At 42.5% G+C, this 16,364-nt stretch overlaps 1 protein-coding gene across 3 annotated transcripts in view; it reads left to right on the top strand.

Moving 5' to 3' along the window:
- LOC141007666 (transcription factor COE1-like) overlaps positions 1-16,364 on the top strand; it is a 92,626-nt gene that overhangs the window by 3,685 nt on the left and 72,577 nt on the right. The window contains exons 1-3 of one of the 3 annotated variants that reach the window (XM_073480049.1): positions 4,924-4,944; positions 6,644-6,717; positions 12,627-12,695. In XM_073480049.1, the coding sequence (XP_073336150.1) occupies positions 6,680-6,717; positions 12,627-12,695 (107 nt within the window). In that variant the 5' untranslated portion in view covers positions 4,924-4,944; positions 6,644-6,679. Of the gene's footprint in view, positions 1-4,923; positions 4,945-5,202; positions 5,304-6,643; positions 6,718-12,626; positions 12,696-16,364 lie in introns of those variants that run through there. The other 2 variants (XM_073480048.1, XM_073480047.1) reach the window with 2 other exon arrangements.

Genomic DNA, 16,364 nt, shown 5'->3' with positions numbered 1-16,364 from the left:
TTAGACATTTTGGTGTTAACAGCCTTCAATGAACACCATTTCCCATAATCCCAACGCTGTCAAGAGTCCAGTCAAGTGGTCGAGGCTAGAATGGACTTAAAAAATGACATATCTTTGCATAGAGAGATGTGGAGGATGACGTATAACACGCTCGCTGCTGCACTGGATAGCCTTCATAATTATGATGGATTTAAATACTAATAGCAGGTGCTGAACATACTAATTTCTCTCAGATTATGGATAATGAACCTCAGGAACACATTTCACATTTTCATAAAGGCCAATCAATGAAAGACACCCTCATTAATGAGAGATTACACTGAGTCACAGTGCTGGTGGAACAGCTGCTTGTCTTGGAGTGATGGCAGGACTTTGAATCCACATTTTGATTATGATTAATTCAAAAGCAAACTAAGTCTATACATCCAACTCAATGACTGTATACGTGTGGATGCATTGTTATGGACATACCCTACAGACGGGACCTTTAAAGTCCAGACTCTCAGCTTTGGTTGTTGTGTTCAGCATGTGACAGGGTGCTGCTCTGTTAGGCTCATATCTCTGAGTCTGTTTCTTTCACAGTTCTGACTGTGATTCCTCTGCCAGAAAAGCATCGTCTGGCACCTTAAGCTGGCGCTTATTCCTGTCATTCTGCTATTTATGTACGTCTACCTGTTTTGTGTGAGAGGGCCAGCACTGATTGTGTTAAATGGAGGAGGAGGAGGAGGAGGAGGAGGAGGAGAGCGCCTCCTCTTAGTCTTCAGAAGCAGAGCGTTGGCGCCAGTTTATCACGACTCTGTCCCAGAGAATAAAGCATCTGTCACCGCGGCCCTGTCGGATCACTAGCTCGCTAGTCGACCTGACACTAACGCAGGAGGAAGTGTGTTCCCCTGCTTAACGGCTCCTTGTTTACACGCCGCGCATGTCACGCCACTTCAAAGGAGGAGGAGAGAGCGGCAGAGATGCTGCATGAAAGGCCTGGTGAGGTGGAGAGAGGGAGGAGACGGAGGAGGAAAAAGCAGATGAAAGACAGGAGAGGAGCAGGCGAGGTGACAGTGTGATGAAGATGCTGAGACAAACGTGGGCCGGGCGGTAGAAGAAGTTAGACGCGCACACAAGAGGAAATATTATCTTCACATTATTCTTTGTGCTCCTGATCGGCGCTCCAGATGTCTCAGATTACCAAGCAGGGCAGACCAAGTGATATTAGAAACTTTAGACCTCAGTTTAATGCAATTTCTGAGTGACTGTCAGCTTTCTGTAATCCAGTATAAGACACCCCTCTTTAGGTCCGAGCAGGGTCAAAACAAGGCAAGGATTGTTAGACTTTGATGCAGGTCTGGTACAGAGGGAGATGAGTCGATGGGAAAGCAGTGGATATTATATAAATATACTGTCCATCTACCAGAGGTGGCAAAAGTACACACATTCTGTCCTGAAGCAGAAGTACAGATAGTTGTGTAAAAAAAATGACTCTGGTAAAAATAGAAGTATTGATTCAACTCCTTTACTCAAGTAAAAGTAAGAAAGTTCAGGCTCTGAAATGTCCTCAAAGTATAAAAGTAGTATTATATTATTTGTTGGAGCCAACACATTCAAACAGTTCACTTAAACAAGGCCACGGGTGGGGAATGTCTTGCTTCTCAGAATCTGTTCTGGTGTCGTCGGCACTCGACACTACCAGCCTTTTCTCTCCATTCGAGTCTCCCTCTCTGTCTGCTTCCATCTTGTTACGTCTTTTCGTCTGCTGTGTGTGAGATGCACTGATCAAACAATCAAGCAAATAAAAATAGTCGATAATTCCCCTCAAATGCATTAAAACTGAAGGAACGAGCCTGTTTTGCAAATGTAAGGAATGGAAAGTACAGATATTTGTGCTAAAATGTAAAAAGGTGACCTGCTTACTTGTGTTATCACTTATCTAAGTAGAAAGCTACATGTCAGTCAAATTTATTTTGGTCCTTTGTGAGCACTGCTTTCGTTGACATGATAAGTCTTAAATTCTGTAAGATTTTGCACAGAATATGGATGTTTTTGCTTGTTTCCAGCACTGCTTTGTTGAGTTTAGACACCACATTTAACTTTTTACTCTCCTGGTTGAACCACTCGTGCTGCATACACACATCCGTCCTCTATCCTGCTGAAGTTACGGTCAACTGGGACAAAGGAAACGCGGGTAATGATGATTATTATTGAGATTCACAGTACGGATAGACGCATGGTATATAAAGATGTTCTGACCTCTTCTGCTCAGTTGCATCAGACCTGATTCTGTTCGTAAAGATAAATGTATTCACCTGGCCCGAGGTGTGAAAGTTTCCTTGTGTGTGTGTGAGAGGGAGAGAACAAAAGAGCAAAAGTGCAAAAAAAAGAGGGACGAAGCGAGAGGTTGAGATGACACTGATGCATGTTTGTCCAGAAAGAAGTTCAGGGGAAGTTGCCCGGCCCACTCTGTTCTCAGGCAGGTCTAATCATAGACCGAACTTATAAAAGTACGTTTCCTCGTCAGTCTGTTCTATCTTTTTGTGCAGTTCCCACACTCTGATTTGCTTTCATTAGGACGGGATCGAAGGAAAATATCACAGTGAAACAGTTTCGAATGTCGTGGCTGTTGGATCAACCTCAGTGGTGCGTTAACAGGAGCTTCTTTGCTTTGGCTGCAGCCACTTGAAAAGATTTCAATATGGTTGCCTGAAGTTGCCACACTGGCTCACTTCCTGCTTTGTGATTAGATTATTTTTGTTTCATATTACACAACTCATGTGTGCACTGACTGGGCGTGCACAGCCCTGCAGTGCTGGACCACCAGGAGCCCTTTTCCAGCCTCATGTGTGGATAAATTCTCTGCACAGGTTTTTCAACTGGAATATATGCACATGCATTGGAAATCATGACTGACAGGGGCCCCGGGCCCTGAAACAAATGTGGGCTCCAATTCCAGAAAACACAGAGGGTCCTGGAGACAACTAGTTAGTATGAAACGCTTTAGGCTACAACAATATTGTAATGGGGCCCTCAGACTGAACAGCCCTAGTCGCTGCTCTCTATTAATGCTGCACAGCTCCGAGCTGTTTCCTGAGGTCCATGTAGGGCTGTAGTCTCTACAAATGAGGGGCTCAGTCTACGGTGTCGGCTCATGCTGGGGCCCCATATGGAGCATGATCACCCTGGGGCCCCTGATGGGACATTCCCAGCTCACACATAGGCAAGATTTTTACAATATCAGCCTTTCAAAGGTCAGTTCTTAGGTTTTTTTTTTATCTACTTGTCCACAAGACCTCATCAGCTTTTAATTATTTGAGTCCGATTTTTTAGAAATGTCAAACTTCTGCACGGCAATGCAAAGATACCTACACATCCTCATAATTAAACCACTGAATAGGCTGTTTGTAAGCGTCACCCGAAATGACATATCACTGTACCCAAAACAACAACGCCACCCGTACCCGTACCCTCGCTGTATGGTTGGAGCTGGGTTGCGTTTAGGAAAACATTGCGATTGTGGTTCGATTAACTAAGTTTCTTCTGTAACTTCTATTACAAACTTACCAACGTAACTTTAGTAACTTACGTTACCTTGGTAATGTAAGCTAAAAGAATCTACTGTTGACTTCTGGGTTGACACTGGACATAAACAGCTGCCTCTGACCTCCGTATACAGAGTTGTTGCTCTTCGTACTACTTCTCCTCACTTCCTCCTCCACAGCTGTAATAACAGCTGCTAGAGGTCGCTACCTAACAACAAACGTAAATATTGGTCGAAAGCTGCTTCATTTTTTTCAACCTATATGTTCATTTTTCTCAAAGATACGTAAAGTATATTAAGTGTTAATGGTCTAGTGTGTAGGATTTAGTGGCATCTAGTTGTGAGGTTGCAGATTGCAACCAACAACACCCCTCGCATCAACCTTCCCAACAGCAGCCTCAAAAAATGTGAAGAAATGCAAAATGGCCCTTTTTAGAGTCAGTGTTTGGTTTGTCTTTTCATGGCGGACTTCGTCAAAGAGGACCTGCTCCCTCTGTAGGAATGAAAGCCTCATTCTAAGGTGATAATAAAAACACAACATTTCTTGGTCTCAGGTAGGGGTGGGCGATATGGCAAAAATATCATATCACGATTTATTAAAAATAAAATCACGATTTCGATTTTATCACGATCTTAAATCAAAAAAAGAAAAACAGACAATTTAGGCCAAAGAACCTTTCTGAACAGATTTTAATTTAAACAGTTGCAGTTTTGCCAACATGTGCAAACAACGTAAACATACTAAAAGGTAAACAACAACACTCTGATAAAGTGCACTCTTACAACATAAAAGGTAACTTTCAATAAACATGAAAGTAAAATATCAATGAAGACATTACTGTTTGTTTTATTCAACACAGTCATTTTAACAGGATTTAAGTACATCAAAACACTAAGCTTATTGAAAAGGGTCCGTCAGTGGTCGGACTATCCGATGGGGGGGTGGGGGGGTCGCGGTAATTTGAACACTGTACAATTAGCGCATTTACGGTTTATTAGCGGCCAAGCGCGACCTATCCATGTGTGCGTGCGTGCGTGCGTGCGTGCGCACCCGAGAGAGGCGGCAGGTGGAGGGGCTAACTGGCAGAGATGAGAGATGGTGAAACGCTGTTTTTTTGTTTTTTTAAAAAAGCGACCAACTCCTCCGTTTGGCTTTCAGCCATGGCTCTGCATGCGGCTACCGCTACACACATAAACAAGGAGGCGGGTAAGAAGGCGCGTCACTGCCCGTAATTCGCTATGATTGGTCGGTCAGGTTGACGACGTAATACGGTTGGTGCGTCGGTGCATCAGCATAGAACTGCAATTTATAGACTTTGCCCTAGACGATCCCTACGATCTCTGCACTTTGGCAGATCGTCTACACATTCTAATCCTTCACGATCTAATATCGTCATCTCGCACACCCCTAGTCTCAGGTGATCAGGCACTAAAGGAAAAATATTCCATTTGCCCATAGATCCTCCTAAATCTAACTCACTGGACCTTATACTCAGTCAGAAATATACGACCTTCAACTTGTGTCCTTCGTCGACCAAAAAGACACATCACTGATTCAAAGAGTTGGAGATAACACCCGTGAATATTGTCGGTTTTATCGTACACGTTGTGTTTTCCGTTGCTGCATATTGTTTAGTGTTCTCAAACTTTCACTCAGCTAAATGAGCTTCATTTACAAACTCAAACTACTGTTGGCTGGATGGCAGCAGGTAGTCTGAACCCCGACTGAAGACTATTAAAGAGGACAGTGAAACTTCTTCACCGTTCCCCGAGAAAAGTGAGCTTGTCACTCGGAGAGACTTGCTGGAGTTTGGAGCGACAGATCAAACAGACTGGAATAGACCAAAGACAGACGGGCCGTGCGTATTGATTGATAGATAGCTTAGCGGTGTGTGACATGTGCTTTTTACTTTATTCTGAGCTTCCACACCAGAACCAGGAGTTTTTCACAATGGCAGCAGGTAAAGCTCCAGCTGAGGAGCAGAAACTATGGCCAACAGCAGCTCTGTGAATATACAACATTCTTCCTCTCAGCTTCACGTTCAGCTGATCAGCATGTAGACAGACGAGATGTGGTTGTTATTTCTTTATTTTATTTTTTATAACAAGGTGAACAAAGTGTTTGTGTGTGAGGGGTGACAGACACCCAGTGCAAAGAATAGGTGTGAGTGTGTGTATGTGAAGTCGAGGTGTTAATGCTGAAGTGTTCTTTGAGGTGAAGTGGGATCGAACCTATTTCCTCAACAACACTCTGCCAGCGTCACTGCCATACGTACACCATGGCTACAGGTTTTCTCCCAGTTTGACATCATCATTGTCTTTTCTCACAGCTCACGGCTGCAAGATACAGTCGTCTCCTCTCACCAGTGTTGGTAGATGTGGAGTGCAGCGGTCTGAAAACATGCAAACAAGTCTGTTATGCATCCACGCACTGCTGCAGACAGTGACTGACATCTATCAGAGGGTCTGATTGGCACAACTTTGTCGAACAAGATTATGAACCACCTGCTTGTATTCAGTCTGAATTTAGAAAATTATGACATATGGACTTATATGAACTCATTTACTTACTTTAAGTGACTAAAAGCAACCCAGCAACTTCCAGAAATAAAGTTGAAATTGTAGGTTTCAACTTAACGTTTCAAAAATGACTTGGTGAGGGCTATGAAAAGATGTATGGCAGCAAAATGACCCGATGGTTGCAAAAAATTGTTGGTTGAAATGGGAAACACTTGGTAGCTGTCCTGCCAAGGTGTGACGCCCCAATCATGTCCTCCTCATGATGACAAAGTCAGCTCATATATGCAATCTGAACATAATGTGATAGATATGTATCATGTTACGATACATACAGCGATCAGCCACAACATTAAAACCACTGACAGGTGATGTGAATAACAGTGATCATCTCGTTACAACGCAATGTTCTGCTGAGGATCTATGTGGAGGCCACTTGACACACACCACCCGTCCATGGACACTCCCTCACGGCAGTGTGGCAAAAATCGGGACTTTTCCAATGATGGATATCACATGTCCGCTCTGTGTTTATTCTGTTTCGCTGTCTGTGAGCTAACAAAGTATTTTCTTCTTTCTCTCTCCTGTCTCTCTTCGCAGGCGATTGTTTATGAAGGCCAAGACAAGAACCCCGAGATGTGCAGAGTGCTGCTGACACACGAGATCATGTGCAGGTGAGAGCAGATCTTCATCCTCTCCTCTCCCTCGTCAAACAAGCCTCCCGCTCTCTCTTCTCCTGCAGCATACTTTGTTAGTCTGAAGAAAGTTCCCACCAGTCACCTCTCTGTCCTCGATAAATTTCTTATTTTGTCACCCTTATTAACCCCCCCACACAGACGCATACACACACATACACATGGAGCCGTATCTGTTGAGGAAGATGAGTTTTAGCTATCAGCGTCGTTGCTTTAATTATAATCTAAAGATGAATTTCTTCGGAAGTAGGTTGGGAGCAAAGAGTTCTATTTATAGAGGCATTTTACCAACCTATGCTATACAATAGGAAATGTGTGAGTGGATGCATGCGTGGTGTGTGTGTGTGTGTGTGTCTGTGACGCCTGGTTAATTAGGACACAGAGAAACTCATTAGTCAGTCTGAACCCTCCTGTTGTTTCATGGCTAACAAATGGGCCTTCCTCCGCAATCTGACTATAAAATATAGGCAGCGTCTCACACACACACACACACACACACACACACACACACACACACACACACACACACACAAGAAAGTATGCATATGCACGTTCCCTCGCACACACACAGTTGTAAAAATTCAAATTTAGCACATGAATTAAGTTGTTCTTATTCCCCCGACCTTGTCACTGAACAACTTTAACTGTAACAATATAAATTGGGGTTCATCTATATGCACAAGCAGGATTTTAGCTGTGAAATCAGGCACACTAATATTTTATTCTATAGCTCACTGAATAATCCTCAGGCTGTTCAGCTGCAGCGCTTCATGGTAAACCCATTGAAATTCTGATGTGGCTCACAAGGAATTTATAAATAAACTGTATTTGGCAGCAGATTTTATCGTACATTATTGTTATTATGGACATGAATGCACTCCTTTGCATATGTATGGTATGCATGAACTCGTACAGTAGAAAGGCCTCGGAAGTCTAATGTAAACACTCGCTTGTCTGCAACAGCGGCTCAGGTCAAAGTTACGGCTGTTGCCTCATGTTCTCACATGCTGATTCTGCAGCGGGGGCCTCACACACAACACACAACGTAGAACACACACACACAAAGAGCTCAGGGCGTCCATTAATCAGTGTGGCTCATTGTCACGGCGGTGCTATTAGCCATATGCTCCCAGCCAATCTGCCACCGTGCAGACCGGCGTCGCAAACCTGGTTGGAGCGCTGGCACGAACACATGAATGGTTTCACTCCAGAGCGGACAAAAGAGGCGACTCAGTGTTTAGATCATGTGTTCAGCACAAATGTTGGTTTAAATTATTCTCTCAGTATTTATCAAACAGTTGTCCCCTTTCGCCCGTAGATATTTTGTGCATCATTTTACAGACATTTTGTGTCATTAACGACAATTCAGACATATTTGGTTTCTTTGGAAACTTTCGGATTTCCCATTGAATTTTAAATTCTGTGAGTTAAGACATTTTTTGGCTCCACATTTGTAGTGACTGGCCAGCTGTGGTTTAAGGGGGTTAAAAAAATAGAGGAGGAATGTTAGCAAATGAAAAAGAGGTAGTGGTGTGCTCGAGGACTGTCTTTATATCACTAAACTCAAGAAGAACGCAGGTGCTCTTGAAGAAAAGCACACGACAGGAATAAACAAACTTCAGGCACTCGAGCGTGGAGCAGGAACAAAAATACTTGAATGGGTTAAAAGGCTTTTATTCAAAAAATGGCTGCTTACAGAACAATAAAACACAGAGCAGTTTTGACCTTGAAGGTCTTCATCAGGGTACAAAATGCAGTAATTGCTTCTTGAAAATGAGGACTACTTTTATATTGAAATGCTGTACGATACTCTAAGATCATCAAACTCATTTATTGTCCTATTTTTTAATAAATGATCAGAATGAAAACACAAATTATAAAAAAACACGAGATGTTTATTGTTTTCTTAAACAAAGTTTTCAGTTATCAGTGATATCTGTCAAACTTATTAAAAAGAGACCCAAACACAAGACACTGAAGCAGGCAGGTCACCACTAAAGCAAGCTTTAATGAAAACTGAAGTCCAAAAATCCAAATATGAGCAACAAAAGTAGGGACAAAAGGCACAATACATAAGACAAAACAGGAGTCATCCAAGAGCAGAGGGATCAGACTGGGGAGGAGCACAGGAAACAGGTGCTCCCCTGCCCAGAACACTGGGGACACAGGTGAGCAGGAAGTAGGAAAAAAAAACAAATGGAGGAAGAGCCACAGAGGAGTGAGCCCAGTTTGTGCACAGAACAGACCTACAAAATCAGTAATCAATTACAGCATATCTGGTACAAGTAGACTACAAAATATAATTGAAGAGTATGGATCTAGAAGAATGACTGTGGTCTACAAAATGACATAAAATTGTTCCTAGAACTGAAAATGACGTCTTCAAATTGCTTTTTTTTGACCAGCCAACAGTCCAAACTCAAAGACATTTCAATTACGCTGATACGAAATAGAGAAAGGCAGCAAATCCTGCTCCCCAACAAATATATCCAGGGAGGGTTAATACAAAATAAATGTAATATGAAAACAAGATGCAGTTGCTGGTGTATGCTGTCACCTTAAGCTTATAGATTAGCACCCTCACCACCTCTGGAGGGTGCACATATTTGTGCAAACAACATTTTAGAGAACAAAATAATAAACTATATAAAAAAAACTTGCTTACTGCTTTAATTTTCACATGAAGAATAGGTAAAAATGGCATCTCCATTTCATGCTCTATTGTTTAAAAATGTGTGTCCACTGTGTGTGTGTGTGTGTGTGTGTGTGCGTGCATGTGGTGGGAGGAGGGGAGATGATTAGATCACCAGGATCCAGAGCAATAAGTGCTACATTACCCCCATCCCGCCCCTTGTTTCCCTTCCCGCTACCCCTCCATTTATAACATCTTCCACTCTGCTCCCGTCTCCTCTTCCTCTACTGTCCGCCCTTAATCTCCCCTCCTCATCTTCACTCCCCCCCCCTCCTCACCCTCACCCATCCATCCCTCCCTCCTCACGGCTTCCCTCTTTTTTCCCGTGCTCCCCGTTTTCCCTTATCGCCTGTTCCCCTCGCCGGTGCTGCTCTGTTCTCCGACGGGGCCGCGGAGTGACCCAGTTCATTGAGCGGCAGAAAGGAAGTGACAGCGGGAGCGGAGAGAGAGGCAGAGCAGCAGATAGTGGAGACAATGTGTAAGGTGTAACGTATCAGCCTCTTTCTTTCCACCCCTGCCATCTGTGACGGTGGGAAACCTGAGACATCGCCCCTTCCTCTTCTTCTTCCCAGCCTCTTGTTTTTAGCTTTCCCTCCCACGCTCACCCTTTCACTCTTCCCCCCTGGCCTCACCCTTCCCCTCCTGCTTACATCTTTATCCATAATTGATGCACGCAAGAAAGCTTTGACAGACTCGTAGTACATATGTGTGAATTTTGGAGCACATGCCAGTTTTTTTTTTCTTACGTGTGTGTGTGTGTGTTTGTGTATCCCACCCACTCCTCTTTGAGCCTGAGGCCTCTTCAATCCTTCTCCACCCTCTGTCACCTGTTTGTAATTAGGATGGAGTGGAAGTTTTACAGCTTTCTCAAAGACACGCATGCCAGATATTCCCTCAAAATTAAATTTGGTATTGATTTTTTTAAAGAAATAATCAGTCAGTGAGTTGCCCAGGAGACAACAGTATTTTCCATCAAATTCTTTGCTGTCAAAGGGCTCGTGATTAGGTATTGCACTCACTTAAAGCCAGAAAGCTTACAAGAGATTTTAGTGTTTTAGGTTTAAGGGGCTCTGTGGAGCTTCAGTGTTGTGTTTGAAGCCGGTTGTTTGTTTATGTCAGGTCTCATTTTTCACGTCATGTTACAATCCGCTCACGTATGGCCAATAAAAAAGTGATTATTACCTTTAAATTTGCTACAAATTGTTACATAGAGCCACTTTAAGATCCAAAAACATTACATCCTACATGTCCCATAATGCAACTTTCATTAGATGCTACCTTCCATGTCTAGTTTGTAACACTTGCACAACACTTTCTGTCATGAATTTGATTCCAAGCATGAGCTGAAACAGCCCTGATGACATCACTATGACATCATCAGGGGCTATTTTCTCTTTACAGCAGTCTTCACCTCTTTCCATGACCAGTTAACTGATATTCATGTGTGAAAACGGTGGAGTGCCCCTTTAAAAGTCAAATAAATCTTAATTAGAAACAGCACAGCTTTTAAGGAGTTTTCTAACGTGAAGAGCCATCATTTCTTTGTACTCCTTTGCTGTTTAGCTAAATGACTGAATGGTGTGAATGTGCATACTACTAAAAGATTTGTTGGACTTGTTGGATAAGTCACCAACTTAGCTGGAAATCAGAAACCAGTCCTTGATCGGGGATGTTTTAGAGGTGGTGAAGAAGAAAGTAAAGTGTTGAAAACCGTTACAAAGCACAGCTGAAAAATAATTGCATTTGTTTAACGATGTTACAATGCTGTGGTTTGGTGAGATTCTAGGTGGTTTGGGTTGAAACAGTCACGGTTAAACAAAACGTAGAAACACATGCAGGCAAGTATAACTTGAACGAAAGTAATTTGAGTGAGCTTTAATAACATCAAGCTGAAAAATCAAAATCCAAAAATGTAGCAACAACACAAGGCAGGCGAAAGCAGATATCAAAACCGGAGAAATCCAAGAAACAAAAGCAAAACAAAGTACAAAACAAAAATGTAGAGTGCAAACCAGAAATTACGCGAGGAATCAGGAACCAAAAGCCAGAAACACAGGACGGAGGATGGGACAGGGAGACGTGGGAACGAGAGGGCCAAACAGAACAGATGAAGTGACAGAGAGAGAGGGGAAGACAAGGACTGACAGCAAAAACACCAGGGCTGATTAACTGATGGGACACAGGTGAGGAGTGAAAAGGGCGGGAAAACAGACAAAGGGACGACAGAACTTCAAAATAAAACAGGAATTAGCAAAACCAAAAACTCAAACTATGACAGAAATGACTTCTTTGTTTAGATAAAGGAGACCTCATCATGGTTACAATTATAAACACGCACTTAATTAGGAAACAACTGCGGTTACACTTTAAAGAAACCAATGTTGGCTGATGGTAGGAAACAGGAAATGAACAGTCCCGTGTTCAAGTCCAACATTTTGATGACCCTTTCATCCACCCTGACCTCCACCCTCTGTGACTTTGTGGCTCTATAACATTACTTTAGTTACTCCTTAGCTCCCGACAAATAAGAGTCATAGTTATGGCTAATGCAGGGCTTCAAGTATGGAAAGAAAAAATGCTTTAGGGGCGATTACTGATGCAACTGATTGGGTGGGAGGACAGTCTCGATTGATGATTGGTCAGGAGCATCTTGGCAAAGGATTGTTGGGATCTGGGTTGCATAGTGTGAAAAGAAACAGCTGGATGCACATCTGTTCACACCTTCCTCAGGCAAACTGAGCTGTTCATTGAAACTTGAAGAGATCCACTGACCAGGGCTAACAAGTACATATTATCTATAAAAAAGATCCATTGTAAAAGATTGGGGATCATTGAGGTGATACATGGTGATAGACCTGTTTCAGTTCTTCTGAATCTCAACTACTGACATATTACAAAATGGCTCACCTCACCAGCTGGCTAGTCCCCTAAAAACTTGGCTCGTTTCTTTCAGATCCTGCTTCACGCTCACTTTTCATGTCACATTAGCCTATTTTTATCCTGGCTGTCAGTGTAGACCTGCTCAGCACTGCAGTCTCTTCCTGTTGGCCTGTTTTAGACAGATTCGATCAATTTCTGTGAAACAGGCGTTAAGTTGTCCACATCAGTACAGACAAAGCACATACTGTATTATGCTGTAGATTTGAACTCACGCTGTATGTTCTCTAACTCTTTTTCTACTGTCTTCTTCTCGTAGTCGGTGCTGTGACAAGAAGAGCTGCGGGAACCGTAACGAGACGCCCTCAGACCCCGTAATCATCGACAGGTACTGTCACTCACTCCATCTCTCTCTCACACACACACACACACACTGGATGAGGGACTGTGTTGACCTGTTTGAATGGCGGCGTGTGACGGGATGTTTGTGTGTTTAGATAATCCGCTGTCGCTCCTGAAATTGATGCTCCTCAGATTGGCATCTGGTGGAAGACAGAGGGAGACATTTGAGACTTTGCATTTGGTGGTGAATGGATGAAAGTTGCAGGAATTAAAGTTCCACACACACACACACACACACACACACACACACACGTCTCATTTACATCTGCATGTGCACTTCAGTGATGTACTCACTGACCTGTGCAGAGGGGGCATAAATGCACATCAGCTGCTCAGTTACCACCTCATGTCTGGCAGCTCTGGGCACGTGCACACACACATACACACTCATGCGCGTCTTCAGACTTGAGTGAACAAACAGCGCCCAGACGAGTGCGTGTTTCCGCTACGTAATGCAAAATACAGAGCTGTTTACTAGCAGAGGCAGTCATTTTTACTGCCACTTTTTCCTTTACCTGTCTGTCTGCGTCTTTCTTTCTTCCTGTCTATCTGTCGAGGTGGAGGACTGAAGTTATCCCTCCCTTCCTCCCCCCTCCTCCTCCTCCTCCTCCCTCTCTGTCTCTCCTGCAGCAGCAGCACAGAAAAATGGGTCATGTGCAAAGAAAAAAGTGACAGAGAAAAACTGAAATGAGATCCAACCTCATTTTAATCTGATTTCTTCTTGGCACTTGTTTTAACCCTCTGTGAGCAGGTTTTGCTGCGTGCGCGTCTGTGTGTGCACGTCTGTGTGTGCGTCAGAAGGAGTGCTGATTCTCGTCATTCTCCAGAAACCAGTGATCTTTTTTGTTGTTGCTGTTGTTGTAACCAGCAGAAGATAACGACCACCGTACAAAAAGTAGAATTTACGCACAGTCTTATGGATGCATAGGTTGTTTAAAATGATTTAGAGTAAAAATTCAGTTTTAAGTGAAACGATTTGGTACCATTTTCATCATAGAACATATTCGTATTACTTTTAGCCTAATATAGTAAAGAGTAGGCATTATTGTATCTCCGCAACAAACTATGTGCATGTCTGGTATTTTTAAGGAATAACTGACTGTTATGGCTATCAGTGCTAGCTTTGGCATTAGTAGCTTTACACATGCTTTTCACTCCGCTTAAATGATAACAGGGTTATGGCAATAAGTAAAGCTGTTTTTCAGACTCCTTACAAACCCTTTAAAACAAAACAAATTAAAGTCATCAGTCATCAGTTTCTGATTCGTTGCAAGTACTGCTGTTTTGTCTTCCAGGAAACAGATGTTGTGTATGATGTAACACTCTTCGTAGCTCCTTTATAGTAACAAAAAATAACATATGGTATATTTAAAGTGGATTAAACTGTAGTTAATAGCTGTTTCACTGTTAACAAACAATAAAATGCTTTAAAAACATTTATTAAAGGAGCTATATGTTAGAGTTGTTTGTAGTAGTTTGAAACATTCAAAAAAGAACCTCAATTATAAACAAAATGTGAAGAAATAACAGCTTTGACGTCATGTTAAAGATGTCTATGTACTGTGTTGCAGAGATATCTTATGAAGTCAAACGTCTTAATTCACACTTTTAGCTTTAAGGACTCTGCTCCCCTTCTCCTCTCTCTCTTGCACCTCCCCCACTTGTTTTTGTGTTTGGAGAAATCTTATGAAGTGGATAAACACTTGTGTCTCAAAGTGAGCTTTGATGGAGTGAGTTTGTGCTCGGGTGTGTGTTTCCAATTGCAGGCACAAAGTGCAAAAAGCTTCATGATCGACAGCTACACACAACTGTGTCATTTGTGTGTGTGTGTGTGTGTGTGCAGGACGTTATAGTATCTTTACACCACAGTCACAGGCTTCTGTTTTTGTCGGCTATCTCAGACATCTCAGCTTACACCCCATTATATATTCCCCTGGAAGGTGTGTGTGTGTGTGTGTGTGTGTGTGTGTGTGTGTGTGTGTGTGTGTGTCGGTTGGGCCACTGAAAGAACAGACGATATATTAGACACAAAGTGACAAAATAATAGATATATAATCATAATGTGTGTGTTACTGGACTGATGTTTGGTTACTTTTAGTGTGTAGCATGTGTGTGTGAGTGTGTGTGTTTGTGTGTGTGTGTGTGTGTGTGTGTGTGTGTTTTATGGCTGGAGGAGAGGAGCAGAGTGAATTGTGGGAGATGTCAGGGAACTCGGTCAGGATGGAATGTCAAGGTTACCGTGGATACCGTGGGATACTTCCTGTATCCCCCCCCCTCTCCACTTCACAGTGGTTCACAGCCTCTCAGCTTAACATCTGGAAGTCTGCTGCCCGACCCAAACATGTGGAGAGAGAGAGAGTCAAAATAAGAGCTATAAGTGTCACCGCTTGTAAACAGGCAAATATTTTTAAAGTCCAACAAAATCACATGTAGTTATAGCTTTAAAATAACAGTAACACTGGACAGCTGGAGTGGAGGCAGAACCAGGGTTTGGATTAAAAACAGTGGTGAAACACAAGTACTGTACTTCAGTACAATTTTGACATACTTGTACTTTCCACGAGTATTTCTATTCAATGCTACTTTTATTTTTTACCCCCACTCCATTAAATATCTGAGGGCATTACTGTACACTGTAAAGTCTGACAAAGTGACTTCGAAGTGATTACCTCAAAATTACCAAGCAAAGCAGACTAGTAATAAAGTACTATATAAACTGAGTAAAGTCACTTTGTCAGATTACAGTGTGTGAAAGGAGACATTCTGCACAATTAGTACTTTTGCTTTTGATACTTTAAATGGTCAACAGACAAGTTTTTTGCTTTAGTGTATCGTTATTAAGTAGATGCTGATTGTACAATGTAGTGGCTATAGAGTAATGACGCCATCTGCGTTTAGATTGGTTCACTGTGAACAGGAACAGGAAAATGAAGGCTGACTGTCGATCCAGTCAGACTGGCAGCCTGGCACCATTTCTATCTGCTATCGTGTCTCCATCAGAGACTGAACTAATGATCACGCCTCCATTATACGCGGCTAAATGAATGAATAAACTCATGTTTTGTCCTGTGTTGTTGGTAGTTGCTACTCAGAGGAAAATGGAAAGCGATCAGTTTGTCTTTGTGACGGCGGTGCCAACAATAATAACACTTGGAGGTGTTGGTTTTACTAACGTGAAGGCAACATTTTGAATTCAGGATATTTACTTGTTATGGAGTATTTAACCTATGGTATTTCTACTTTCATTCACATGAAGGATCTGAGTACCTCCTCCAGAACTCATCCAAAGTAGTTACCATTCAGCACCTGGGCTGAAAGCATTGAACCATTCAACAGAAACAAGTTGCTCTGCATCACACTGCCCTCTCATTCCATCACTCCTCTCTATTTCCTTTAGAGTTTGAAGTTACATCATTTTTAGACAAGACTCGGTTTGTAAAGTTAACAGCATGCTGTGCTGTTCTCCACATTACTCAGTGCACAATGATGCAGTTAAAAAAATCAAGTGAGAAAATGTGACTCTGCGGCTTCTCAACCAATTATTTGAATCATCGACGTTGAGGGAGCAGCCTTAATAACCAGTTGGACTGCATTACTCTCAGAGATGTTGTTAGAGCTCTTACAGGGTTTTTAAGTCAAAATGAATTGAAGACTT

This window comes from Pagrus major, chromosome 13, assembly GCF_040436345.1.
Source record: "Pagrus major chromosome 13, Pma_NU_1.0".
Lineage (NCBI taxonomy): Eukaryota > Metazoa > Chordata > Actinopteri > Spariformes > Sparidae > Pagrus > Pagrus major.
This window is presented reverse-complemented; position numbering and strand designations above follow the sequence as displayed.